Source organism: Desmodus rotundus, chromosome 10 (assembly GCF_022682495.2).
Source record: "Desmodus rotundus isolate HL8 chromosome 10, HLdesRot8A.1, whole genome shotgun sequence".
Lineage (NCBI taxonomy): Eukaryota > Metazoa > Chordata > Mammalia > Chiroptera > Phyllostomidae > Desmodus > Desmodus rotundus.
In genome coordinates, this window is record NC_071396.1 from 21086607 (window position 1) to 21113437 (window position 26831).

General features: G+C 51.2%; 1 protein-coding gene across 2 annotated transcripts in view; it reads left to right on the forward strand.

The window, feature by feature from the left end:
- Window positions 1-26831, forward strand: part of PCNX2 (pecanex 2) — a 186896-nt gene that overhangs the window by 103995 nt on the left and 56070 nt on the right. For both annotated transcript variants that reach the window (XM_053913245.2, XM_024561815.4), the window contains exons 22-23: window positions 13911-14019; window positions 18409-18538. In XM_053913245.2, the coding sequence (XP_053769220.1) occupies window positions 13911-14019; window positions 18409-18538 (239 nt within the window). The remainder of the gene's footprint in view (window positions 1-13910; window positions 14020-18408; window positions 18539-26831) is intronic.

Genomic DNA, 26831 nt, shown 5'->3' on the forward strand with positions numbered 1-26831 from the left:
AACGGCTCCCCGTTTCCTGTAGAGCAAAAGCCAACAGTCCTTGCCCTGGCCCACCGACCAGCACTAGCTGGCTCCCCATTACTGCCCTGGCCGCCTCTTATGGCCTCCCCTTGCTCAGCTCAGCCACCTTTGCAGGCCGTCCACCGTGAGGGGCATGCTCTCCCTCCAGAACCCTGGCTCTAGCTGTCGCCTCTGCCTGAAAATGCCCCTTCCCAGAAACCCACAGGGCTCGCCGCATCGGCTCCTCCATGGCTTTGCTCAGCTCTCCCTGCTCGGTCAGCCCGAACCCCTGCTTTCACGTTGTACCTGGCCCTGCTCTGCCCTCTGCCCAGCCTCCCGAACCTTCCACATTGCTCCATTTTTGCCTTCCTGCCGTCGTCACTTTCTAACGTAGTCTGTCCCTGACTCATTCATCTCTTTACTGCCTGTCCCACTAGAATGCACCTTTCCTGTGGACGAAGATCTCTGCCCGTTTTCTTTAGTGACATGTCCCCATTTCCAGAACAGGGTCAGGCACACAGTAGGCACACAGTAAACTTCTGTGGAACATTAAATGTTGCTCTTTTACGCTGACTACTGAGTAATGTATCCAAAGTCACTCACAGCCAGACTTGAACTCGGTCCTATTCCCTGTCCGCCCAGGCACAGGAGTAATGAATGGTTTGCAGAAGGTTCGGGAAGCCCCTGCTGTGGGAACACAGTGCACCTTCTGGGCTCTTAGTGATACACAGTCCCTTGTCATTGCCACCCGGGATTTCACAGACTTAGTAACAAAGAACACAGGCCAGTGTATCTGTGTTCCCAAGAGAACTGGAAACTCCTCCAGTGGCGGGACCACGGGCACGCTTAGTTACTTCCCCCTTCCTGCAATTCCTAACAAAATGCAGGCTCCTGGTGGTTCCTCAATACGTATCAATTGAATTCAGTCGAGAGCTCAGAGATGAAAAAACTGGCTTTGGAAAAATGAAGTCCTGGCTTGGATGCGGTGGCCAGATGACATTTTCCTCTCTCAGTGAGAGGATGCTCAGTGCAGGGGCAGGGGAGGACGTGGCGGAGGCGGGCTTCAGAGGCAGCCTGTGGGGCACTCAGAGTTCCCTCCTTGCGCGGTCCCAGTGTGCGTTTTGATTTCTTGGCTTCCTGTAAATCGTGTTCAGCTGCCTCACCACCGCCTGCGGGCCTGCTCCCTGTGGGGAGCTCTCACATGGCCAGCAGAGCCGCTGCTCTTCTGGGCCTGTGCCGCTCTGCGCCCTGGAGTCCACCAGGCCCTCCTGCAAAACCAAGAGGGGTAGAAACATCTGCTTCTAGCTGTAGATTTATCCACCCAGCAGTGACAAGCGGACGCATCCTTCTGGGCAGCCACAACCAGGACCCCACTCTGCATGGCATCGTCACTGCGGGGAGGTGCCCTGGCGGCCACGAACGTCCTTGAGTCGAGATTTACAGCCCAACACACAGCTTTCTTGTCTTCCACTCTCCCTTACAGCACCCACACGCCAGGGAGGTGGTTTCCCTTAATTCAAACCGCGAAGTCACTGTAATTCACCCCCTGGGAGGGGGCGCAGGCTGAGGTGAACACTAGCAGCTCCTCTGCCTCTCCACCTGCAAAGGTAAGGTCAACCTTTGCCCCCCATCAGCAATATCAAGCCTAGTATGCAAGAGTTATACCCTTTCTCTTCATTTTCCCCCTTATTCTCATGCCAAAGTACACTATCATAAGTGCCTGGGTTTAGTCATGTTATTCACAGATCTACGTACTCAAATGTGTCTCCGCTAACATGTCAGGGATCTTTGCGGGCCCCCGTTTTTTTAAAGCCTGCACCTTTCCCGCCGAAGGAGGCTGCTCACTGGCCGCACGTTGCGGTCCTTCCCATCAGGACCCTGGCGATGGGCTGTCACCGAGGCCAGAAACTGAAGAGCCACTGCTCTTGAACCTCTGCAGAAACGGGGCAGCGCTTTGGGGAACTCGGGAGGGGACATCTGTAAATCTCTTCCCTGGAAGAGTTTTTCCAACCTTGCTGACTCAGGGGCCAGGAGCAGTGCCCTTGTTAAAATGCCCCCTGAGAGGGAGCTCAGTTGGGTCATGAGTCCGGCGACGATTTCCTTGTGAGGCCGACCACTGGCAGTTGTCACTCTTTACTGGTCGGGGGCTTCTGGCTCCATGGGATGGGCACAGAGGAACCTGTGGATTCCAAACAGTGTCTTTTACCGGGTGCTCGTGTTCAGGACAGGGTCTTCATGGTCACCGAAGTTCCCACTCTCTCTTTCCTTGAGCTGTCGGTTTTGGAAGTACCACGGTGTTTTTGCCTCGGTAGGAGAACACTGTTGATGAGACTGAGGTGGTTACTATGTAAGTTTAAAATGTCCAGGGAGGCCCTGGCCGGCGGCTCAGCTGGTTGGAGCATCGTCCTATGCACCAAAAGGTTGGGGGTTCGATCCCCAGTTGGGGAGCATACAGGAGGCAACTGACTGATGTTTCTCTCACATCAGTGCTTCTCTCTCTCTCTCTCTCTCCCCATCCCCCCACTCCTTCTTCTCTCTCTAAAATCAATAAACATATGTTTGTCCTTGGGTGAGGATTAAAAAAATGCAGGGAGCAAAAGGGTAAACACATCTCTTATCAGAAAAATCACAGCATGTGAGTGAGAATCAGGAAGGAACAAGAAAAGCTCCACCGAACCGTGCCCACCATAGCCAGGAGTGACACCACGTGATGAGTTGGGGAAACACCTGAGGCTTTCTCATTCATCATGGTTTCACTTTCTGGAAAACACTGTTGAACTGACATCTGCCGCGTGCACCTGCACCACTTGTCTGCTGGGAGGCAAGTGTACACCTGCGATCCACACCCAAGGACGGCGGCCGGTGACCGCACACTCCAGTGAGGATGTGAGAGACAGAGGGTACTCCTGAAACGCTGCCATAGCACAGTAGGTAAAATAACCTGTGTGTGCTGAGCACTCCCTGTGTGCTGAGTCCTAAGCTAAAAGATTACACGCGTTATTTTATCTGCACAGTAAAACTCTGAAACAGGAGCTGTGACCACAGCTGCCTTGCAGATGCCAGGTGTCAGTGGCGTGAAACCAGGCCGACATTTCAGAGCCAGTGGGGTCACACAGAGCTGGGGGGTAAGCCCCCAGGTCTGTCTGACTCCAAAGCGCATCCTGTCACTGGGGTGCTGTACTGCCTTCCGCGTGACGTGAAGTTGTAAGTCAGCTTTTGGGGGGGCGCCACAGGCAACAGCTAGTGAGCGCAGTGGGGGAAGAACAGCAGGGAAAACGAACTCCTCTTCCATTCCACTTTATTTCTTCTAGTAACTTACTACCTGTGCCTCTTTGTCTAGTCTTTGTCCTTGTGTTCAAAATACAAAAACTTTACTCAGAATGACCTTCGAATAATAGTACGCCACTCCGTGTGTGGCGTGAGGAATTCCAACAGTTCGCTTCCTCCCGTCCTTGTGTACTATCACTCGTTTTATTTTTGCGCAGGCTGGAAACACCTAAGATACTGTTACTATTTTTGCTTTCGATCAAAATTGCTCTTTGAGAGCAATCGAAAATCAGAAAGATTTTATTTTACTGTCCCTTATTCTGTTTATCATGCTCTATTTCTTTGTGTACATTTCAACCTGTGTCTTATTTCCTCGACCTGAAGATCTTCCTGAAACAATGCTCGTGCATGGGCCTCTTTACAATGAATTGTCAGTTTTATTTGGTACAGAAAGTGCTGCTCTTTTATTTTTGAAAGGTGCCTTCGCTGGGTGTAGAATTCGATGTTGACAGCCCCCGCCCCCACACTTTTTAGTGTTTTTAAAATGTGACTCCATTGTCTTCTGACTTACACTGCAGATGAAAGCCTTCTGTAATTTTTACTCTGGTTTTTCTGTACGTACTGTGTCATTTTCTTCTCTGGCTGCCTTCAAGGTTTTCTCTCCCTCTTTTGTCTCTAGCAATTCGACTACGATGAGCCTCGTCCCGCAGGACTTGTTGTCACTTGTCTGTTTGCCGATTTGTTCGCCTGTTTGGGAGTTTGTCCCTGGCGTTATCTGATATTCTCGAATGTGGGGCTTGGTGTCTGGCATTATTTTGAAAATTTCCTGGTTATTATTTCTTCAAATGCTTCTTTTGGCCTCTCCTTTTTCTGAGGCTCCAACTATGCGCGCGTTAGTTGGATATTTTCTGCAGCTCGTGGATATTCGGTAATGGCTTCTTTTCTGAATTCGCTCGGATTTATCTCCGTGTTTCGCTTTAGGTCGTTTCTCTGGACTTGTCTTCAAGGTCGCTAGTTCTCTCCTTGGCTGTGGTGGTGTGATGACCTCCTGTGAGCATCCTGTATCTCTTACTGTGTTTCCCATTCTAATCATTTCCACCTGAGCCTCTCCTTTACCGCTTCCATCTCCCTGCTGGAATTTGCCGTCTAATCTTCCGTATTGTATTTCTGTCCCATTAGAGCCTTGACGTGGTCCCACCTACGTTTCATATCTGAGTCTTGCTCCAATTGCTGCCTTGCCTTTTAGGGAGTGTATGTTCTTTTCTTGCTTTTTATGTGCCTTATAATTTTTTTTGTTCAAAACTGGTCATCTTTTAGAGGACTACAGAGAATAAAGTAAATAGATTTTACGCTTGGAACTCAGCATGCCTTTCCTTCTGCTAGATTTTTAATGCAGGAGTAGGAGGCTGGCGGGGAGGGGATCATTGTTACTATGGTTACCTACAGGGCACCACAGGCTGCCGCCCTCCAGGCGGGGCAGCTGTATTCAGGTTGGACTTGGTTCACCAGAGCAGCGTCGGCTGTGTCCTCAGCCGCAGGTCTGCGCTGCACGCCCCCGGCATGTCTCTCTGCGTGCTTCCTGCCCCTCCCGCATCAGTACCTGCTTTCACTTTTTACTTGAAACTTGTTAGCTTGGTGGCGGGAGGGGAGGGTGGAAGGAGAGAACCTTCCCTGTTTTCTAATTAAGCCTCAGTCTTAGTCCTTCACGGCGTCCCTTTGACTCAGGGCCGTGTCCTTCTCAGTCCTCCTGTCCCTCCCGCTGCAGCTGTGGGTCCAGCAGGCACTGCCACACATTCCTCAGGGGTGGGGTTGTTCTTGTTGTCATCTGTCCCCCAGCTGCAGGGAGTTTGCCCCAGTGCCCCAGGGCAGTATGTGTTCACTTTTTCTCCACAGACTAAGACTGAGCTCGGTGCGGGACATCGGGGAAAGGGGCTGGCAGAGTTCTGTGCCCGCGCTCGGGCCGGCCGCTTCCTTCCTCTGGGTCTGTGCCACTTCATATCTTTTCTTAGGGTCCCCTCCAGTCTTTTCCGTGAGCTCCTAGTGGGGCGCACAGAGAAGGGACCTGCGGTTCCTATAGGCCCCAGGGCTTCATTCACAGGGTCCCCCCGGGCCCGCACTTGGCTGTCACCAGGCCATCAGCTCTTCGGGCCAAACTAATCCTACCAGGGTGTGCTTGCATCTGCCCCAGGTGAGCGATCACTTATTGTCTCCACGCTCCCTGCAGGGGTCTGTCTCTGCTTTGGCTGTAGCCTGGGTCACTGCTCTACACCCTAGTCCTCTGAAGGGGTAAAAAACAAGGCGTGAATGTGAAGTTTATCTGCCTTTCTTTTCTTATAAGGGTGGGAGGAATGCTCTTTTCAGCTTTGTGTGTCCCAGAGAGCAGACCAGAAGCCCTCTGAGCTACTTTTTAATTTGACATGAAATGTGATCGGTTTGGGATATAAGACAGAACGCTTTGACAAAAATGGAAAAGAAAGGATGGCCCCGTTGAAACAGCCACAGCCGAGCGAACGGCGGCAGCAGGGCTCTGCCGTGGGTGCTCTCCCTCCTGCTTGCTTTTGCCGGATTCTGCGTGGCTCGTTCCCACGCACCTACTCTTCTCGCAGGAGCGAGGTGGCGGCCAGAAGCCCACCTTCTCACGGCAGCCCCGAGGGGCGTAACACCTGCACCTGCTGGCTGCACCTCGGACTCTGCTTCCTCCTGCATCACCGATCGTCAGACTGTGACGGCAGATGTCAGACTGTGGCCAGCGCAGCGTGGGCCGTGGGTCCAAGCCGGTGGTCAGGGTCAGGGTCAGGGGAGTGTGCTGTGTTAACAGCCCCTGCACTGGCTCTGTGACCTCTTAGATAAGTGTGTGCCATTTCCTTCAGCTATGGTTTTAATTAATTTTTGCAGCCTAGATGTCTGTCAGCAGTGTAGGAACTCGGGACTGTCCAGCAGAGACCAGAGACGACAAAGTATTAGATGTGAGGTAGGGCAGTGCACACCAACAGTAAAGACGTCCGCGAGGTTTGAGGTGGAAAAGCCGAGTTTCCGAACAGTCTATATTGCTAATTCAATTTCAATGAAAAGGATGCACACACGTACACACACACACACACCCTTGTATTTCACATGTGCACACACACAGAAAATTCCAGAAACCAACCGTTAACTGTGGCTGGTACTAGAAGTTAGGTCAGCATGAAGTGGGTGACGAGAACTTTCACTTTGCGATTCTGAACTGTTTGGTATTGTTGAAGTGAGACTGTATTATTAGATTTGTGTTAAAAGACCACACATTTTGAAGTAGGAGTCGCTTCGTTCATGTGAGTACTGGATTGACGGGACGTACGGGTGTGAGCTCTGGGGGGAGCAGGCCAGTTAGATACCCGGGAGGCATGGGGGGGGCGGGATGGACAGGAAGCCGTTCCAAAGAGATGGAGGAAAAGCCGCATCACCCCTGCAGACATTTGCATCATTGTTTCTCCTACTAAAATGCTGTGCAGGTAAAAGCAGCCTGAGCCTTGAGAGGAGACTTGGGAACTTAGCCTCCTTCCCGAAGGCAGAGTTCACGTGACCCGTGGGGTTTCCGTGGACCTCTGAGGGGAAGGTAACCCCCCAGAAACAGGACCCAGCGGCCACCTTTTCTCCACAGGCAACAAAGGCTAAATCAAACCCAAAACAATTGTGGGGAACCTGCGTCACATCTGCAGTAGTTGGATGAAGGCACAAATAAAGAACTCAGAGGGTTGCGGAGTCAAAGGCAGAGTGTATGTAGGAATGTGTCGTTTCCAGCACTTCATTCCAAGGCCCGTTGGGGCAGGATGCTTGGAGATCAAAGGTCGCACTGTCTCACCAGTCCCTTCCGTCCTCTGGTTCTTCCCAGCTGACGCCCGCGTGCCCTCCTTCCACAGTGAGCTGCACCAGAGCCCGAAACACACAGCGCTGCAGGTTCCATCGAATCCCGACCTCTGGGACGTGCGCATTCCCCGCTCTCGGTGGATGGAAACATTTCAGTGTGTCATGGGGACTTCGTTTGCATTTATGGATACACTAATGAGCGGTTATGAAATATGACCCTAGCTAATATTTTCTGTCGTGTTCTCCTAGGGGTCTGAAATTGTCTGGCTGCATGAGGCTGGCTAATCAAACCCGCGCCGGGTGCGTTTTCCGTTATTAGCTCCCATTCATTTGCCTAAGTAGCTCCCCCCCGCTGGCACTCCCTCCCTGCATCAGCCCTGTTTCTCTTTTCAGTGACAATTTTCCAAACTGCACTGCACAGATGATAAACTGTTACCCTGGTTGCTTTCTCCTTTCCTAGTTTTCACTCTCCGTCACGGTTCTATTTGCACTTTATTGTTGTAGGTTAATCAGATTCCTCCTGTTGGATACCCCTTGCCTGAAAAAATTCTGCTATTATTTTCCATTTTATTATTAAATACGGTGTTTCCTGCAAAGTAACACTCATATCTTTCATCAGGTTTAAGAAAAAAATCTTTTATTACTAGGTTGCAAGGGATTGTTTTTTGAGTGGGTGTTGAATTTGTTTTCCAACATTCTGTTTGCATCAATTAAGCATCATTTTTTAAAAACATTTTATGAAGCATCATATGTTTCTAAATTTTTTTAGAGAGAGGAGTAAGGGAGGTTGAAAGACAGGGAGAGAAACAACGTGTGAAACGTAGGTGGGTTGCCTCTTGTGCGCCCCCTACTGGGGACCTGGCCTGAAACCCAGGCATGTGCCCTGACCAGGAATTGAACATGCGACCCTTGGGTTCCCCAGGCTGGCGCTCAACCCACTGAACCACATCAGCCAGGGCTACTTTCTTTGTTTTTAAAATATACTAACATTTTTCTAATATTCAAACATGAGATGAATCAAATTTGATCATGCTACGTTTTATAAATTCATTTTGTAAATATTTGATTGAGGAATTTTGCATTTATATTAATAGATGAGAATATCTATATTTTTTCATAATATTCTTGTTCACTTTTTATATTGAAAAATACTCTCCCAGTATAAATATGAAGTTTTTCTTAGGTGCACATTCTAAGGCTGTATGTTCCCCCCTGTAAACCGCTTTAGCCGAGTCCCACAAGTTATGGTTGACACCGCTGCTTTTCATTGTCATTCATTTTTAAATATTTTGTGATTTTGACTATCTTTTATTCTCAGTGAATTCAGCATTGTGTTTTTTGTTACATTTGAGTGCAGACTTTGTGGTTGTTATCGCTGTTGTTATTTTGTCTTCTTTTTGCTGCTGACTTCTAATCCAATTGCAAGGCAGCTAGCATGGTTTCATTTCTTAGCATTAGTTAAGACTGCTTTTGTAGTTGAATGAGGCATATCTTGTAAATGGACATGTGCTTGAAAATGATATGCTTTCTCCTTAGTTAGCTGCAAGGTTCTAATACACATATCTCTAAAATAAAGCTTGTTGATTCTGTTGATTTATTAAACTATTGTTTTGTGAGATGCGTGTCTTAAAATCTCTCCCTAGGATGATAAATTTGTTCGTCTCACCCTAATTCTGCTCTTTTGATTTTAGACACCTTGAGAGGGTGTGGTTAAGGGTATACATTCCAGTTATTTTATCTCTGTCGGCTCTTCCCTCTTATCACTGTGTACTGAGTTTTATTTTTTGTTAGACTGAAAGTCTATTTTGTCTAATGTTAATAGAGTTCAACAAGCTTCCTTTCAATTAGGATTTACCTGGTATCTTTTTATTTTATACCCTTATAAAAAACTCTCTCATTTTAATATTTCTTATACAAGCATCTATGAATCCAGATTTTTCTTTCTAACACAGACTGGGAATCTATGTACTTTAGTAGCAGATTGTATCTGTTTACATTTACTGTGATTACTGATGTTTTGTTCCATCACAATATTTTTTATTCTATATTTACGATTTTTCTTTGTTTCCCCCACCCCACCACTTTTTTCTTGCCTTTATTGAATGGAATGGATTTCCTTTGATCTCCTTTTTTCTTCTAGTGTTTTCTTCTCCTGTTTTTCTTCTAATTTGAATATTGTGTTCCTGGTCCTTCGGTGCGATGAATCCATTTTGATTCATTCCTTCTGGAACGAATTTTCCTACTCCCCAAATCACCACCTTTGCCTCAAAATGTCTGATAGTTTTCCCCACTTCTTTTGTTGCTGGCCCTAACCCCGCCGAGTCCATTAACCTGTCCCCCTTGAACCTCCAAACGTCTTCCCATCCTTTCTGCCCCGTTTCTTGGCGTCTCCCATTTTGAATTCAGTTCACCTTTATTTTATCAGCCAGTCTCTATGGCTCCTTTCAGCCTCATGGGTCCCTTCAAGGTCAAACCTCACAGATTACAAATTTTGTGTAAACTTTTCGGAAGCGAATTCTTTCTGAGAAGGAAGCTAGCTGAATCTGACAACAAAATGTAAAAAAAAAAAAAAAGGCAAGTGATGGAACTAACTTGGGGGATCCTAAAGCCGGGATTGGAGGAGAGGCAGTGCCTGGGGCTGGGAGGAAGTTCCACTCTAATCACTCGGGATGATGTGTGTGCAGCTCCCCAGACAAGGCCCAACGTAGGGACAGGCAGTAAATGGTAAGTTTCTTCACCGGGGGAGGGAGCCCCAAAGGAAGGACAGCACCCACCTTGCTGCAGAGGGTGTAAGCGAGATGTGTTGGGGTCCCCTTTATTTGGTGACACTCTCCTAAAACGGTTGTGGGTTTATGCAGATTGATTCCCTACCCATAGCACGGGTGTGGCGGCATGTCTGTGCCTAAGTGAGAAGATATTTCCAAAAGAGGTCATTTAAAATGAGAGTATTTATGGTGTTTTTCTTTGGAAACAGCCCGAATTGCTACGTTGTGACTTCCTGTGCTCTTTCTGTAGTTTGGGGTTTTTTTGTTTTGTTTTTTAAGCAAAGAGACCCAAGTGACTTTGTTTTCTCTAATAGTTACACTTGGGTAACTGTGAAGCTTATTGTGCTTTGAGAGGGCTGAGATTTAAGGTGTTGAAAGCAGAATGTCAGGAATGAGAGAAGCTTCACGAAAGCCTCAAACTGTCTTCATGCAGGATCATAGCTAATCTACTGGGATTTCCGTTTAAAATACATCAACGGAATGTTAGTTGCGTTGGCAGGGCTTACTAAGAAAGGTGTTGGTGTTTTGTTTTATTAAATCTTACGTCACGTGCTTTATTATTTTATACGCAACGGCCTAATATGAGGCCTGAAGTGCATCTTCTTTCACGCTTCTAATTAATAACGGGTGTTCAGGTTTCCTTTGGTGCTCAGAGGTTACTCTTTGACATTACAGATTTTTCCTTCCTTCCCGGTTGCCCCCGGGAAGACGAGGACAAAGTGCAGAGGGAGAACAGGATGCTGAGTCTTTCTAACAGGGGCACACATCGAGGAATACCACGCGTAAACCGTATCGATGTTCCTGGAGCTGGGCAGTCAGGAGGCACGGGTGACCCGGTGGCCTGTCTTTCTGAGACCCACGTGAGTGTGTCCAGGCTTGTAGGGCTGTATCGTCTTTTATGACTGGGCATTTGTACTGAAAAGTGCGTCCCAGGACAGAGCGAGCCCTTCACCACTGGGCACCTGGAGAAGAGGTCCCTGACGGTGGCTGCAGCCCCCGCCCTCCGGCCCCCGCTCTCCGCTCAACCTTGCACTGCGTGGACACCTGACGTGCCTACAGCGTGTGCTCTTCCCCGTGGGCGTTGCAGAGAAGCCCTGAATGACTGCGTCGTGGGGCAGTCCCAGATACATCAAGAGCTGGCATTCCGGGGAGCGGCCCCCTTCCATGGCTGAGAACAGCAGAGTCTGTTTTTTGAGCTGCCTATTGGAAATCTTTCCCAAAGCTTATGTTTTATTCTTCACAGTGTTTGTGAAAATAAAGAAGACATAGAGACACATGGAAAAGGAGCAAAGATACCTGCAGCCCTGGCTGCAATGCGAGCCGGGGAGTGCCTGCCTCTGATTACTGGTTTTGCTTATGTGTAAACGTGAGTTTTGTGCTCAGCAAAGAGTAATTGTAATGAGTCATTTAATCATAATGCGGCCCAGCTGAACTCGGAGGAGCTTTAACCTTGCGGATGAGGCTTTCCCCGGGGCTGCCTGTCTGAGGGTAGTTGCTATGCCTGACCTACTTATCAGCTTTTTCAGGAGGTGGGAGAAAAGCCTCCCAGGATGTACTCAGACACGGAAAACCCAACAGGACTAACTCTCCATCCCCCATGATTCATTCTTGGGGCATTGGAAGGGTCATAGGTCGCATAAAGTCATCTCGTTTGTGCTTGCAGTTCTCACCCAATCATGAGTCACAAGCTAATTCTTAATAAATAGACTAAAAATTCTTAGCGGGGCGATCGAAAGCTTTCAAATCCAGAGGTATTTCGTCTCGTTGAGTTTGGTTAGACATATGTGAGCAAGTTGTCGCGGGAGAGCCCACCCGTTTCTCAGGGGCTTTGCGCTCGGCACACTCTGGGGCCCTGCGTTTGAGTGGCTTCTCTTGTATAATTAGCACGCTCCTCCTCTGGCTGGGTCAGCACTGGGGTTGGCAGGAAATGGTGCTGGCCTTTAGAAGAAATCTGTTGACAGAAGTGAGTCGAGCTTTTGAGTCTGCGTTCACACTGTCATCTCACAGTCTGTACAAGGCCCACCCTGCGGACTGGTAGAAGTCACGTCGCTGGGGAAGACTTTGTCACGTGAGCCTAAGAGAGGTGACTGCGGGCTGACAGAGCGTAGCTGAGTAAACCGGGTCCTCCAGCGTCAGCGTCTCCAGCACTGGGAGCCAGGGTCCCGTCCAGCTTGGATGCAAGAGGCCCACCCCACCCAGGATTAGAACTGAGGTGGCTTTTCTGAAGCTCTGGGAAGTCAGCCCTTTCTGGTGGGTGCAGAGGAGAGGAAGTGAAAGTCGTTAGCGAAAACAGACATCCGGTTTTCTTTCCCAGAATTCGTGTTCCATCCCAGTTCTCAAGTCCAGTCCTGTCACCTCTCTCCTCCATTTTTCCTCTTTTACCCTCCCTTTGTCCTCCCTTTCTCTGTTTCTTTGTCCCTCTCCCTGCCCCTCTCCCTCTGTCACGCTCCTCACCCATTCTCTGTCCCTCTCATTCCCCATCGCCAGGGCAGCGACTGAGTCCCTGGTGGGCACGTGGAGCGCCCTGGGTTTCACACAGCCACGTGCCCGCAGCTGCTAAGAACCCCGTGCTGGCTGTGCCTTTGACAGAACCTGTCTTTGGCTCGTCCTGTGGGGCCTGCCCAGCGATGTTTAATTCTACTGTAGTTTTTCTCTAAAACCAGGCTGTTTGTGAGACCATGGTGGGACAGGAAGAGCAAGAGGAGGCCTTGGAGAGGACTCCAGTTAACCTCACGCAGTCCCGTACACTGTCACGCAGCAATTCAGAGGAACCTCGCGTTTCAGCTCCACCGTCACGAGGCGGCCTTCACTGGAGGGCTGAGTGATCCTGATTCCTTGGACTTTCCCCGACAGTCCTATTTCCCAACCTTTGCAGCCTTTCCACCGCGGTCTCCTATGGTCTGTGCAACAGCTAATGAGCCTAGTTAAGAATTCTGATTTTTTTGCCCGGGTTGGAAGTGGCCCAGTCCGTTGGAGCATCCTCCTGACACCAAAAGGTTGTGGGTTTGATCCCCGGTCGGAGTGCACACCAGAGGCAACTGACCGATGTTTCTGTCTCACATCGTTGTCTGTCTGTCTGTCTCTCTCTTGCCCTTCCTCTCTAAAATCAGTAAATATACCCTTGGGTAAGGATTTAAAAAGACAAAGAATTGTGAGTATTTTCCCTCTTTTTACACTATGGCCTTGGCGAGTGTACTTTATGTCTTGTATGCTCGCCAGCCTAGGAACACCCAGTCCGGGAGCATTCCGTGTGAATGGGGAGTGTCCGTGGGGTTTGGAGAATGTCCCGGTAGCACACGTGCTGCCGCCACATGGAAGTGACAGCGGTGGACTTGGGAGTCTGGGACTTGTCCCTTGGTTCGCACCGAGAGGCAGAGGGCCGCGGTCAGGGCGGTCTGTCTCTCTCCATCCGTCTCCGCACATTCATACTCCGCATCTCCAGCCCAGACCCCGGCGCACGTCCGCCCTCCGAGTTCATTCTTAGTGCACAGGAGGTCTCTTCTCTCCACGCCTGCTCCTCCCCAAAACTTAGGTCTTCCCGTGCTGGCTTGTCTGGCACACATGACAGGTTCCACGTCCTGTCTTGGTGTCCAAAGTGCCTGTGACTTGTAATTCTGTGTTTTCCCAACGAGAGCAGCTGAAGACCTAAGATGAACCTAACACACAGACACCTGAACAATGTCAGTGATGACTCTCCCTGTAAACGACCCAGTGTGCACGCGGGAAGACCGCCACGCCACGCGTGTTTGTCTAAGAAAGGCAATGAGCTCCTCCGTGTCGATCCGAGGGCCGAAATAATAATCAGCCTGGGGAGGTGAAATGATGCTAGTTTCTTCTGATCACCTTGTGTCTGTTTTCAAACATCCTTAAGCAGGTGCCTCGCCTGCAGGAGGACAAAGCCAGGTGAGAGTAAGCAGCCAGCAGCAGTTTCCCCGCGCCGTCTGAGCCGGAATGCACGCGGGCGCTTTAAACGACGCTGGTGCCACTGCCCGGGGTCGTCACCTCTGACGAGTCTTTCTCTTCCTCTGCTTTCAGCTGGAGGACCTGCTGCAGAAGGTGCAGTTCGTCATGGCGTACGTGGCTCCGTGGCAGATGGCTTGGGGCTCCTCGTTCCACGTGTTCGCTCAGCTCTTTGCCATCCCTCGTATCCTTTCCGCTGCTGTTTCCGTCCGCACCTCACAGCTGCTGGCCTTTCAGCGGACCCTGGCCAGGAAGGACTTCAAGCCTTCATGGTCACATTTGAATGGGGGCGGGGGAGCGCTCTGCATTCCCCTTAGGCCACTTAGCCCTAAAAGGGGCTTCCTAATTTTGAACTCTTCCAGCTTCTTAACGCATATTCGGGAGTTGCTTTATTTTTTTCTGATTCTTCCATTTCCCATGCGCAGGTCTGCGTGAAGATATCCTGTCTTTCAAGTGGAAAATTATTGTTTCAGTGATTCCGCTGACTTGTGCAACATTGCTTGCTGCATTGAAACATTGTGGGTGGAGCGGATGTATTCAATGTGTCATTACAGATTAGATGATGTTGTGTTAGGATATAGTTTAGTTTTAGGTACTTAATAATATTCAAACACCCAGAATTTGGTGCAAACAGAATTACCCCAACACCTTGAAGACTAAGGAAATAATTTGTGATTTTGTTTTGCAGTTGCTATGAGCTGAGGAACCTAGTTTTATTATTTGTAGTTTCATTTGGTTTCCTTGTATGCCTTTAAGGGTTTTCATCTTGGGAATTAGTTTTAATGTATTTCAAAACAAATTTGAGCCGCTCATTTGAAAGATCACTTTGATGCCTTAAAGTGTGCAGGGGGGAGGACAGAGAGAGAGAATACACGCACCTGTTTTGGGGGGAGGGAGAAGAGAGTGCATGTGGGTTGGTAGGAAGAGGGGGAAGGCGAGAGAGAGGAATAAATATACTTCTTGAAAAGAGAGATCAAACAAAAATATCCTGGACTCAGGCCTAAATTTGCCCTCAAAGGTTTCCTTCCCTCTGATTTAATACTTTCTAAACTTTTATTTCCCGGGATGTGGTGCGGGGGCTACTTGTACCGGAACCCCTGGAGGAGTTTGCTAACTAGGCACAACCCCGAGCCTGGCACATACTTCTAACCTCACGTTTCAGGGGGCGGACCCTGGGATCCTCATCTCCACCAGCCTCCCTGGTGATTGATGTCCCCCGCTGTGAGCGACCCCAGTCCTAGTCCCTGGCGTGCCGTCGTGGGTGCCGTTGGCCAGTTCTAAGGTCTGCTCCGCTTTCTGTTGTGTATACATTTGCAAGGAGTCTCTGGATAGTCTGGAGCCCCCTGGGGTCCACCCCTTAGCCCCCACCTAATGAAACTTCAGAGACTGGACTGTTTCCTGGGGGCCTTTTCCCCTCTTTTACTCTCCTTGGCTCCCGTTTTTTGTGGGGGTGCTTATTAAGGTATTTGATTCTCCCAAATTTTGTAATAAACCTTATGCTCCAAAATACCTATTTTTTCTAGCACACCAGGAGCCGGCCTCACAATGCACGTTGTTCTATGTTCCTATTTTTAGACCCGCACTGTTATTTGTAAAGTTTTTCAAGGTTATTTGGCAGAACACGCTCAGGAAAAACTGCGGTGCCACCCTTTCCTCTGACTGCGGTCATTTTCTGTAACACCAGTGATTTCAGTTTTTCTGAACAGTCCCTTCAAACAAAGACAGCGAGGTACAGGAGTGAGGTGGCGTTTATTATCTCTGGAGTGGGTCTAAGGCATCCAGTCTGGAATTTAAAGGCTGTGTAGGAAATGAAAATTATTAGGTGGGTGCCAGTTTGGGTGCCAGGTGGAGGGGTTGCAGTAAGAATTCCAAACCTGAGGTTATGTCCTCACTCTGGTCTCAGGCGGATCTGTAGCCCTTCCCTCCGCCACGCGTGCCTCGTTGGGAGAATTTGGTGACGGTAATTACCGCTCGTAATTCCACAGCTGGATTGACTGGCCTGGGGGATGTGCCTTTCCCACAGGGGTGTGTCCTGTGTGTGCTGAGCGTTCTCCCACAAGCTCTTCGTATCCGGCATTCCGTATTTTCTAAAGAATAAAAGCAGCATTAGCGTGTATCCCAGACGGCAGGCAGCGTGCGAGTTAACTCTAAACACTGTCACGGTGGGCAGTAGTTCTGCTCTGGGACACTCGGTCCCTTTGTGCCTAAAACTCTCTCTTCCGTGACTCCCACTTCCTCCCTTCAGAGGGGCCCTGCAGGCCGACCATTGCGGGCATGTGACCAGGTTCAGCTCCCCTCCCCTTGGACATCCAAGGACTCCCTCCCACCCTTGGTCCCTTGTAAGGGCGGACATCGCTATGTGACGTCCAGCCTCGCACTGAGCAGGATATAATGGGATGGACAGCTTAGGAAACTGGGTACACAGATCACCGAGACCAAGCTAACAGGTTCCTAAATGCCAGCGAGCCCTGGATCTCAAGTAATTTTGAAATGTTAATTATTTTATCACTCTATTAAGAAGCTGTGGGTTCCATCCTGGTGTTGAGAGAGGACTAATTTGCTTCGTTTTGGAATTGAATTAGCTCTCAGGCCAGCAGGATGCTGCTTAGTAAATTGCTTTTTCCGGTTCCAGCATGTTTTGTCTCTCGGTCAGTTTCTGAGCTTGTGACCCCCAGGGAAAGACGAGAATGTTCACCTTTTTAGTAGGTGCAGAGACCAAGCAAGACCATTGCCTTCTAATAATCAGACAGGCTTAGCCAGATTGTTAAATGGGTACGTTGGGATGTCTGCTTTCTACTGCCTTTGAGCTTCTACTGCTGGCTGTTACCTGTGACCTGTTAGGTCCCCTCTTGGCTCTCTCCGTAGTGAATAAAGAGGCCACAAGTGCCCACTGTCTCATGTCCCCATTTCTTGGCCCTGCCTTAGCGGTAACAGTCACAGGCTTACATATTCACCCTGGCGTGCTCTAGTTCTTTATTGGTCATCCCTAAATAAAATGACCTTGGAGGCCATCTCATTTCTGCCCTGCCTCTGACCTGCTCAATTTCCTTTCCTTTCCTACCGCAATGAACTTTATTTATAGCCTAATATTACTTTCCTCACTTACTCCTTAATTTCTGGGTAATTGGTCCTGGCATTATCAAATGGAAAACAGAATCTTTGGGGAAATGTTGGGAATTGAAAAGAAGAGCAATTCCAGCCCCTCTGGCGTCCTGCTCAGCCCTAGCTGCACTTGGCTTTGTCCAGGTTTGCAGGCCCACGGCCAGCGCCCTCTGTCACCCGGCACCCTGGGTGTGGTGCCCCTCCCCCCTCCCTGCCTCCCACTAGGGAGCCCCTCGTCACTCCACTTTGCCTTCCCACATTTTTTCAGTACCTTCACTCAATGACAGCCCCCATGCCCTCCCGTTGTCTTCCAGTGACAAGGGGCATCATTTATTAGGAGTGTTTTGTGACCCGAGTTGCTCTGAAGGTCTCCATTTGAACCAAGGTCAAAATGAGAGGAATTGGATTTACACTGTAGCACAATAGAGACATTTGGTACCCAAACAATTCAACACCAGAATGGATTTTCAATGAAGGAGATGTCATTTCACACCTGAAGGTGTCAATAACAAGGAAAAAGTAAAGATGCAGTTACTCCTGAAGGAAAAGTCGGAGCTTCAGCCTGTGAGAACGTGTGGGAAAGTGGACAGTACAGGGCTCCCTCCCTTCTCTGCGTTTGCATGTAAGTGGGACTTGGCGATCCCGCCTCCACCTCCACCCGTCACATAACTTGAGCCAAGCCACTGGTAAGGTGTGACAGGCACTTTGGAGCCTGAGTAACTTCTATGTTTGGCTTGGAAATGCAACACAGTGGGGCCAGCCCTTCCGGCACCTCCTCCAGATTTCCAGAGACCAGCTGGGCTTCAACCCAAAAGTTCTAGCCGTACCGTTTTTAATATTGAACAATTGCTTTTCTGGTCAACCGGGGTGCGTGAAAGCAGGCACATGAGTAAGTGAGAAACCCACACAGTGCAGAGACGGGACCGGACCCACCCCAGGCTGTGACTGAACGTGTTAAGTTTTTAGCTTATAACCTAGACGCGATTTGAATTGAGCCATTTGCGTTCAATTTATAATAAAAAAAGTTTTTTTGAAATAGTGGGAAAAGATTCCACAGAGCTGCTGCTTTCCCAAACAGTGCTATTATTTTTAAAAGTACAAGTTACTTTTAATTATTTACACAGCTACTCAGTACTTTAGTAAATGTACCACTGTGTGTTTTGTTCAGCTAAGGATACCTTAGTAAAACAGAAGCCGTTATTTTCAAACTTGAGATGCCAAGCCTTTGCCATGAATCCCGCTGAGACCACTGGGGTTTTTGTGAGAATCATTTGATGCCGTGGTGGCGAAATGAGACCTTGCAGGGCACCCGGAGAGGCTCATAGCCCCAGATATGTACTTGCAGAGAGAGCACGCCCTTCTTTCTTCACTTGGTGAGAAAATGGCTTTGATGTACACCTAGTCAAAGTCGTCAGTGGTATTTAGGAACAGAACGATGAAGAAACATTGTGCCTTAACTCGAACTTCCCAGATTCTGCCCTGCTTTTCTTTCAGACGGTTGCCACGGCCATCGTCTCCACGCCCTTGAGCCCGTTTCTCGGGAGCGTCATTTTCATCACCTCGTATGCCCGGCCAGTGAAGTTCTGGGAGAAGAACTACAAGTAAGGCCCCGAGGTTGGCGCTGACTCGCTCTCGCTAAGATCTGTGCTTCAGCAGACGTCCCTCTACGCAGAGGTCCAGGCTCCGCGTCTTGCCAGCTGCGGTGGGAGGTGGGGGGGACAGAGCATGTGTGTCCTGGGTGCCTCCCCAGTTCGGGGACCAGCACAGGGGCTTCGGGGCTCCTGACAACGTGACCAATCAGGCCGGCCACCTCTGGGCGCTAGTCCGGGTTTCAGCAGCTGCGGAGGACAGTGAGCTGTCTCTGTGGATGTGAGTCGTTGCCCTCCCCAGAAAGGTTGTCTGAGGCCATCGCCGTGGCATCCGAGACGCTGGGACGGGCCCGGGATGGCCCACGTTCTCTCTGGGAGCGTTCTAGATATGCGTGTCCTGCATTGTGTGTGTGACATGCATCGCAACTCAAGGTGAAAGACGGCCCCGCTTCTCATGCCCTGCGTGAGCCCCACTACACGCAGAACATGATTCATATACTGCTTCCGGACCATTCGGACTGGTGGGCAATCCGTCTCCTCCTCCGGCAAGTGGTGAGGGAGGGGGGGCGGTCGTTTTTTAAGGGAGGGCAGGAACAAGGGACGATGGTTCCCTAAGTGATTTTCACAAGGTCTTGTCCACGTGTGCGGGAAGGGCCTGAGGGCCACCGCACTTCAGCAGGGCAGGGGCGTCACTCCGCACGCCCTGTGGGACCTGATTCCGACCTCCGTGGCCCGAATTCTCTGGCCTACCTGTGCTTTGCCTCATGAACCCCAGCCCATCCCCTGTAAGACGTCTGCATGGTGCACGACTCTGGCCCTTTACAGCGAGCCCTTTGCGAGACCTGTGACGTCCGTTCCTCCCGGCAGATGGTTGTGTGAACATAAAACGCACATCCTTTGGGGAGGTGGTAGGGCTGCCCGCCTGCCTAGGCTCACACCTCACCTCCACCACTCCACGCTGGCTTGCCCAGGCCCCTCTCTCCTCTTGCGCTAAATGGGGCAGATAACGGGAGGGTGCGAGTTCACAGACTTGAAGCACCTGGACCAGGGCCTGGCGCGGAGGAAACACCACGGGAGCCTGCGGTGCTGGGCTCCTCCCCGACCTCTGTGCACCAGTCTCCCCGCTTGGTGCAGCTGACCGGTGCTAACACGGCTGCGTGCATCGCTCTCCCCTCCCCATGCACTCCCACGTGGGGGCGCCTGGGGGAAAAGGAACCAAACCAGAGCTCCCTCAGCAGCCAGTGCTGGGACCTCCAGGAGGTCAGGGCCTGGTGTTTCTGGCAGGTCCCTGCTGTCCTCAGAGCCTTGGGCGTCGTGCAGGACGAGTAAAGTTGTCCTGAGTTTCCCACGTGACGAGTGTCCCCTCATGCATTTGTCGATAGAGACCTCGTGCCTATTTCCAGAACCGGAGAGTAAAAGTAAACCACCGGAATGTAGGTCTTTACACTTCTTTAGGAGAAACAGTTTTGGACCCTTTCAGAAGTCTGAAAACCATGCTCCTGGGAAGTGCAAACGCTTTGAAGTGAGAGGCGTGGTCTCTCTCGTGCTTTTAACTGCAAGAAGTACTCTGTTTTAAACTTGACTGTTGAAACAAAGGATTTCTTTCTGTCTTCTATTCTCGGAGGGGTTGGGAACTGGTCTTTCTGGCCTGGGAGGGCTGGATGTAAGCAACGCACATCCCTGTTGAGCTGGAAAGGGTCTTAGCTTTCCCAGTACAAAGGGGACGGGAGAGCTCTGTGGGAGGCTCTCATGCTGGGAGGCGTCCTGCTTCCTGACTTGGCCGCCTCCCCCCCACCTCGGCCCAGCTGGCATTGCAGGGCTGACTCGGGGTGTGCGTGCGTTACCGTGGGCTTCCAGAGCGGGACCTGGGTTTCTCTGTTCAGTCTCACCAAGAATCGATTCTGCTGTGGTCCTCAGTTGAGCAGCCTATTATGTGTTGGGGGCAGGGGGCACCTTTGGGCAGCCTGCCCGTGAGTGGGGGGGCCTGTGGGGGGTCCTGTGGGGGGGTGCGCGAGGATGTCCAGCCTCGACCAGTCTCTTTGAAGGAGCCAAGTTGGAGAAAATGTTTAGTCCCTCTGGGGGGCAGAGTGGGGGGAGTTCCTAATGCAAAACCCAGTCTGTTGAAGGTCTGCCGTCATCCCGTGTGGAGCATCAGGGCGCGAGTCCCCCCTGCTTAAAAGATCAGGGATGGGATTCCCGGCGGTGGGAGCGGTGGGCACCAGGAAAGGAAGGGGCAGGAAATCTCATCTGGACGCTGCGAAGGCTCTGGAAAGCTCATTCTGTCTGTTGGGTTTCATTTCAAGTTCTCGTAGCTTCCGCCGTTTGTACTGGAGAGCGCTGTCCCTGCGGCTGGCTTTGCTCGGTCCCAGACGAAGGGGCCGGCAGTTCGTGTTCCGATTCTTTGTTCGCTAGTTGTTCCCTCACTCTAAACGTTTGGCGACAAGACTCCTCTGAAGCTTTGGCGAGCACGTGTCCCCCCCCATGTGGCCAGGGCACTTACATTCCCCTCCCCTGGACCTCCTCCATCCCCACCCCGGCCTCCCTCCCTTTCTAGTGCTCTGGTTTTTCTTTCAGGCCTTTATAAGCTGGCTTTGGTTTTCTCAAGTCTGCAGCGAGCTCTCCACGGTAATGCGACCACTTTAATACTCTCAGGGGCCGCTAAGTGAATCGCCAGTTACCTGTAGCGATGCCCAGCCTCTTCCCAGCCTGGGCTGCTTTGAAACCTGCCTCGGGTCCTGTTCCCCAGTGCCGCCTCTCCCTGGGGCAGAGGACACGCCTGTCTCCGGCCTCCTAACTCACCCCTGCCTCTGGCTCTCACAGGGCCAGCTGATGTCGCCTCTGCAAAGCCTGTGAGGCTCACTGCTGACTGAGGAGTGAGGAGAAATGCCACCCAGGCCAGCGAATTCTGTGCTGTTCTGTCCCCCAAATTCTGTGCTGATGGAAATGTCACACGGGCACATGTGGCTAATGAAACAGGGCTAGTGTGGCTGGGACCTGCAGTTTTAATGCTCTTTCATCTTAACGAGCTAAAATTTAAATAGCCGTGTGTACTCGGGGGCTGCCTTATCTATCGGACAGCACCTCGTCTGCCTCCATCCGGCCTGGTAGCCTCTCTCCCTTGGCTGCTATTTCATCATGGGTTTTCCTCGGGCTCTGTCCTTCCCTCCCTCCGCCTCTCACTCCCATCCATACCCAACCACCGTCAAAGGGAGGGAGTCAGATTCCGCCTCCGGGGGGATGAGAGGTGAGGTTCGAGAAGGACATGCAGGCTAGGACTTGCCGTGTAGCATCTGTTTAGGGAAAGGAAACTTGCTCAGTGGCCATCAGTCAATCCCACCCACCCAGGAGTGGGATGGACCGTACTCACCTCCATGGCTGGGCTTGCTCGTTTCCCATCTTTGTGACTCCGTGGGCCACGCCCATAGCAGCTGTTCTGCAACTATGCCTTTGATGAATTAAGTCCAACAGTGTTTGTAAAAGGGAAGGGGAACTTCAGTTTGGGCTTTATTTGCCGTTGTTAGAAAGTTCTCTGTTAAAACTGATGTTCTCTCAGCTTTAAAACCTGCCCTGATGAGCTCTGCCTGAGTCTCCCTTGAACTCCCCGGCCACGATAGCACCTGGGCTGCAGTAATAGTGCCTGTGTTTCCAAATCCCCATGTGGCCGAGCGTTTGAAAGAGCTTTGCAAACGCATTCAGATAGTATGATTTATCATCCTTCTCTTTATATACAAACAATCACTCAATAACCAAACTTTGTTGTTAAGATGAAACATATGTTGAGGCTGGAAAGTATTTGACTCATGTCCCGGGTATCTCAGAAAATGTCTTGGATCTAAAGGAGTTAACTGTCTGCAGCCCTAAAGCATGAAAAATTTCATTGACGTCGACTTTGATACATCAGAAATCTTCTCTAAAACCCAAAATACCATGGCTGTAAGAAGACGTATATAACAGCTACCTGAAAGGCAAGCTCAGCTTTCATGATTTTTGCTGTATTCTCCAGATTGGTTTTAAGACGTTAAACCGTTCTGGGCATGATCTTTGTCGACAAATACACACGGAGCATCTATATGAGGGCCTTGTGCTCGGTGTCGACTGATGGGAATCAGTCTGTGTCGCCATGCTGCAAAAGCGTCAGCCTCGCATCCGGAGTCCTTGGCCCCACCCTTGTCAGCAAGAAGATAATCAGCGTCCCTTAATCCTCAGCCCTTCCTGAGGCCCAGGCGGTTCATCCTAGAGTGGAGAGTTGAGCTTCCTGGCCAGACAGACCGTGATTAAAATCCCAGCCCATTTGTTCGGCTAGGTATTGAATGGCTTTGGGAAATTATTCAGCCTCAGTTAGGTCACCTGTGAAATGGGACGACGGTGTCTTTGTGCCTCCCAAAGTCACCAATACCAGGTGAGGTGTGGGCCCCCCCGTGCTAAACGTGCAGTCGCCTCTGCCCCGCATGTCTGTCCTGAGTTCCCCCATTTTATTCTCTTCCCCTGTATTTCTATTTCCTCTCATTCGACTTTTAAATGTATTTTTTATTTATTGATGAGAGAGAAAGCGAGAGAGAGAAACATCATTTGTCGTTCCACTTCCTGATGCATTCATTGGTTGATTCCTGTGTGTGCCCTGATGGGGGATCAAACCCTCAATCTTGCTGTATTGGGATGATGCTCCAACCAGCTGAGCTATCCGGCCAAGGCTGTCATTCAACTTTTACTTCAGTTATGTCTGCACGAACTTTGTGCACGTTGGAATGGCGGGACACTGTCAGATCCGCCCTGACTCCACGCAGCTGGCATGCTGTGAGATGCCTGCAGCATCCATCGTTCCCGGCAGGTGCTGCGTGTCTTCAGCTGTCCCACCAGCCATAGCCCCCGGCTCTGTTCTGTGAGCGGCGCAGCTACCGTGGGGAAAACATGCTCTCCGAAGTGCCACTGTTTTGTGGCTTACCAGGCAACAAAACACGTGATCAAAGTATTTCAGCTGGTCTCCGGGGGTTTGCATCAGCCGCACTGTGTTACCTCCCAGCCCCTTTGTGGGTTTGTAAAACAGACCCGAGCCGAGCTGGACCCTTAGAATGACAGAAGCCTCCCGCCCCCCTGTATCCATAGCTTCTTCCTCCTCAGGGTAGGACAGACCCCGTGCCTCCCTGGGCAGCCCTGGTGAGCTCCGTCTGCCACACTCTGGGCTCTTCAGCGAGCTAAATCTGCCCCTCATGGGGCCGCCTGGATCCCACAGTCCCCTGGACCCACCTGCTGATGGTGGCGATCAGTAGCCGGCATCCTCTTGCCACGGACACGTTCCGCCCTTCAGCAGCTGGAAGGCAGCTCTCCTTCCCTTCGCTCTCTCTCCTCCAGGCACAGCAGCCCTGCCTGTTCTCCGAGTGACTTGGTCTAGGCCTTGGGCGTCTGAGCCGCCCTCGGACAGAAGGGCCCGGGGCTGACCTGCCCGCCCAAACCCCAGCCAGCTCCAGATGTCACCAACAATGTAGGGGCCTGTGGCAACCTGTGAGCCAGATGTCCTGTTCTCTTCTGTGCCTCTTAAAATCTAAAACCTCTCGGTTATTTTATCAGAGTGCGGCGGAGCCAGGTTTTCTCCATCCCAGCCTGGTGTGTGTGTTACGGAAAATCAGAAATTGACGTTTCCTCTACAACTCTCAGCTTAGGGCTTTAACGCAACTTTCCCGGCCCCTCGGGGCCGGTTTCAATGTCATTCCTCATCTGTCCAGCCCTGTCACGCGCACACCTGCGGACGGGATGGCTGCCACCACCTCCTGGTCCTCCTTCAGGGTCTGTTCACGATGACAAGCCGTCGAGAGCCGGGCTGCCTGACTTGGTTTGACAGCCAGAGAAGGAAGTTCTCTACTTCATTTTATTTTTTACCCCTTACAGAGTGGAGAGGATTTCTTAGGGTAGTCAGTCTCTACCTACTGAGCTGTTTAAAGCAGGGCTTGTAAAATCTTTGTTTAAAGCATTAAGCTTCTCTAAAGGCAATTTTTTCCCCTCAACTAAAAAGCAGGACATGTATATGGCATATGGGTTAACGCAGGGAAATGCAACATTATAATTAAAATGTGCAGTTAGGCAAGGGAGGGATTTATAGTTTTCAACTGGCGGTGAAGCCCCCGTATTTATTCAGGTATGTGTTCCAGGCACTCGGACGTACTTAGTGACTGTGGAGGTCAAAGTCACAAACTCCTTCATCACACATCTTGGGGCCAGAAGAGCTCCGATACCCCCCTGGAGCGCGCTGGCCCCGCTACGTTGTCATCATCAGTGGTAATAAGGAAGGTGCAGGAGCGCGGCGGCAGGGGCGGCGGGGGTGGCGGTCGCAGCAGGGAGCCATACCCGTCTGTGTTTATTGAGCACCTGTGACATCCTCACATGTAGTCATGCTCGTCCCTGCCCGCACTCTGGAAGTAGAATTTCATTTTTTCTCTTCAAAGGTCAGGAAAAGGAAGTTCAGGGAAGCTCGGTAACTGGGCAGAGGTCACAGAACATGTCCGTGGCTGAGCCAAGATACTAACCAGGTCCGGTCTTCTTCTAACCCCAAGCCCTTTCCGTTGTGTCTCAAAGCCTGTCGAACCCTCCGCCGCACCCCCACCCCCTGCCAACACCACACACCCACAAATGCGTGAATACCAGTTAGCACGTTTGCTCGGGGCCAGAAATAGGTGCCTTCCTAAGAGTCCTGTCTGGACAGAGGGTGGTCAGAGCCAGGGCCTGAGGCCAGGCCCCAGGGTGGGTCCCTTCAGTCCCTCGGGGCAGCGTTCTGCAGCCCCCTGCCAGGAGCAGGAAAGTGCCAGGGCTCTGAGACAGACTGTGTCCCTGTCACCTTCCGAGTGAGTGCTCCTCAGGAGCAGACGCGAGTCCCAACCTCACGTCGGACCTCTGGAAGGTCAGAACCAACCCCACTCACCCAGGACTGTTCTTCAAACCATTAAGCTGAGTGTCCACATGGCAGTAATTGGACCACAGGAGGCTAAAGGCTCAAAAGTTGGGAGCCCCGTCTCCAGGCTCGGAGAGCGAGATGACGGGCCATTTGCAAGGTCTGGATGAGCCATCTGCTTGCAACTTTGTTCTCCCCAGTTCCTAAGGGCACTTCGTGGTGTTTCCCAGTGTCCCTGATCCAGGGAGCAGCAGGTCAGTGTGGGGCCACCCCCTTCCTGAGGCCCAGGTGGCGTGCTGTGGCCCGGCCTGGTCCCAGCAGCTCCAGGCCCAGGCAGAGAGGCGTGAGGGGCATCCCTTCGGGTGTGGCCTGCTGGAGGCCAGAGCAGCTTTTGAAAGGGATCAAGAGGTGCCATCACTTTCCCTAGGAGCTTTGGGAATCCTCCCCAGAGGAGACACAGCGTTGTTTGGATGCTGGGGATTCTGAGGAATTTAAGAATTCTCGGAAGTCACGTGGAGATTGCGTCTGCGTGTCTGTCGGTAAGAGAGAGGTGTCTAGAATTTGACGGAGTTTGGCTGCCAAACGTCCCCGTCGGGCTGGGACAGCAGTGGGTCCTGGGACTTACAGAAACAACACTGGGGTAGGAATGTGGTCCAAGTACTGAACTTTCCTAACAAAATAGAAGTGAAGCTCTACAGGCAGGAATCATTCTCAGTTATGCGTGAGGAAGCGGAGGGGGGTGTCAAGACAGGCTGAGGAGCCAGAGTGGCTCAAGGGTTTAGTATCGCTGCCTCCTGTCTTGTCCCGCTCCACCCAAGCTGAGCTCTGCACCGAAGGTTTTCCTGGACTTCAGGTGCAGGGAAACAAGAAACAGCCAAGCGGGTGAGACTGTGGCTGAAAGGGCCAGCTCACGGCCAGACAAGGGGTGAAACCCAGGGTCCTGGAGACCGCTTGCTTCTGCGTGGGACTCTAGGGTGTGGGAGACCTGTGGGAAAGGAGAATCCTCATTCCCCACTGGACCTGGTGGCATGGGATGCAAGCCCACCGCTGTGGGCAGCTTTCTTGTCCCTGTGCGGTGAGGCTGGCCCAGGAACGCTGCACACAGCAGAAGGCAGGTCCCGGGGCCTGGAGAATGGGTCCCGGTGACACCACCCAGCCCCTGAGTCCAGCTGGCCCAGGCGACTGTTCAGTTGGGAGGCACTGAATTCCACGCTTTGCTAAGCCATTCTAGTCAGGCTTTCTGTCCCTGAGAATCACAAGACTCCTAGTAAAAGCGGGGTATGGCTTTACAGAGGGGTCCTTCCCCCACTCCTTTCTGACAGCACAAAGGTAAGACCTTTCCCACCATGCCATCTGTGTGTGTAAACAGTCTGGAAGGCCAGAGGAGGAGCCCAGTGTCTGCCCCCTGTTGTCCCTCCAAGGTTG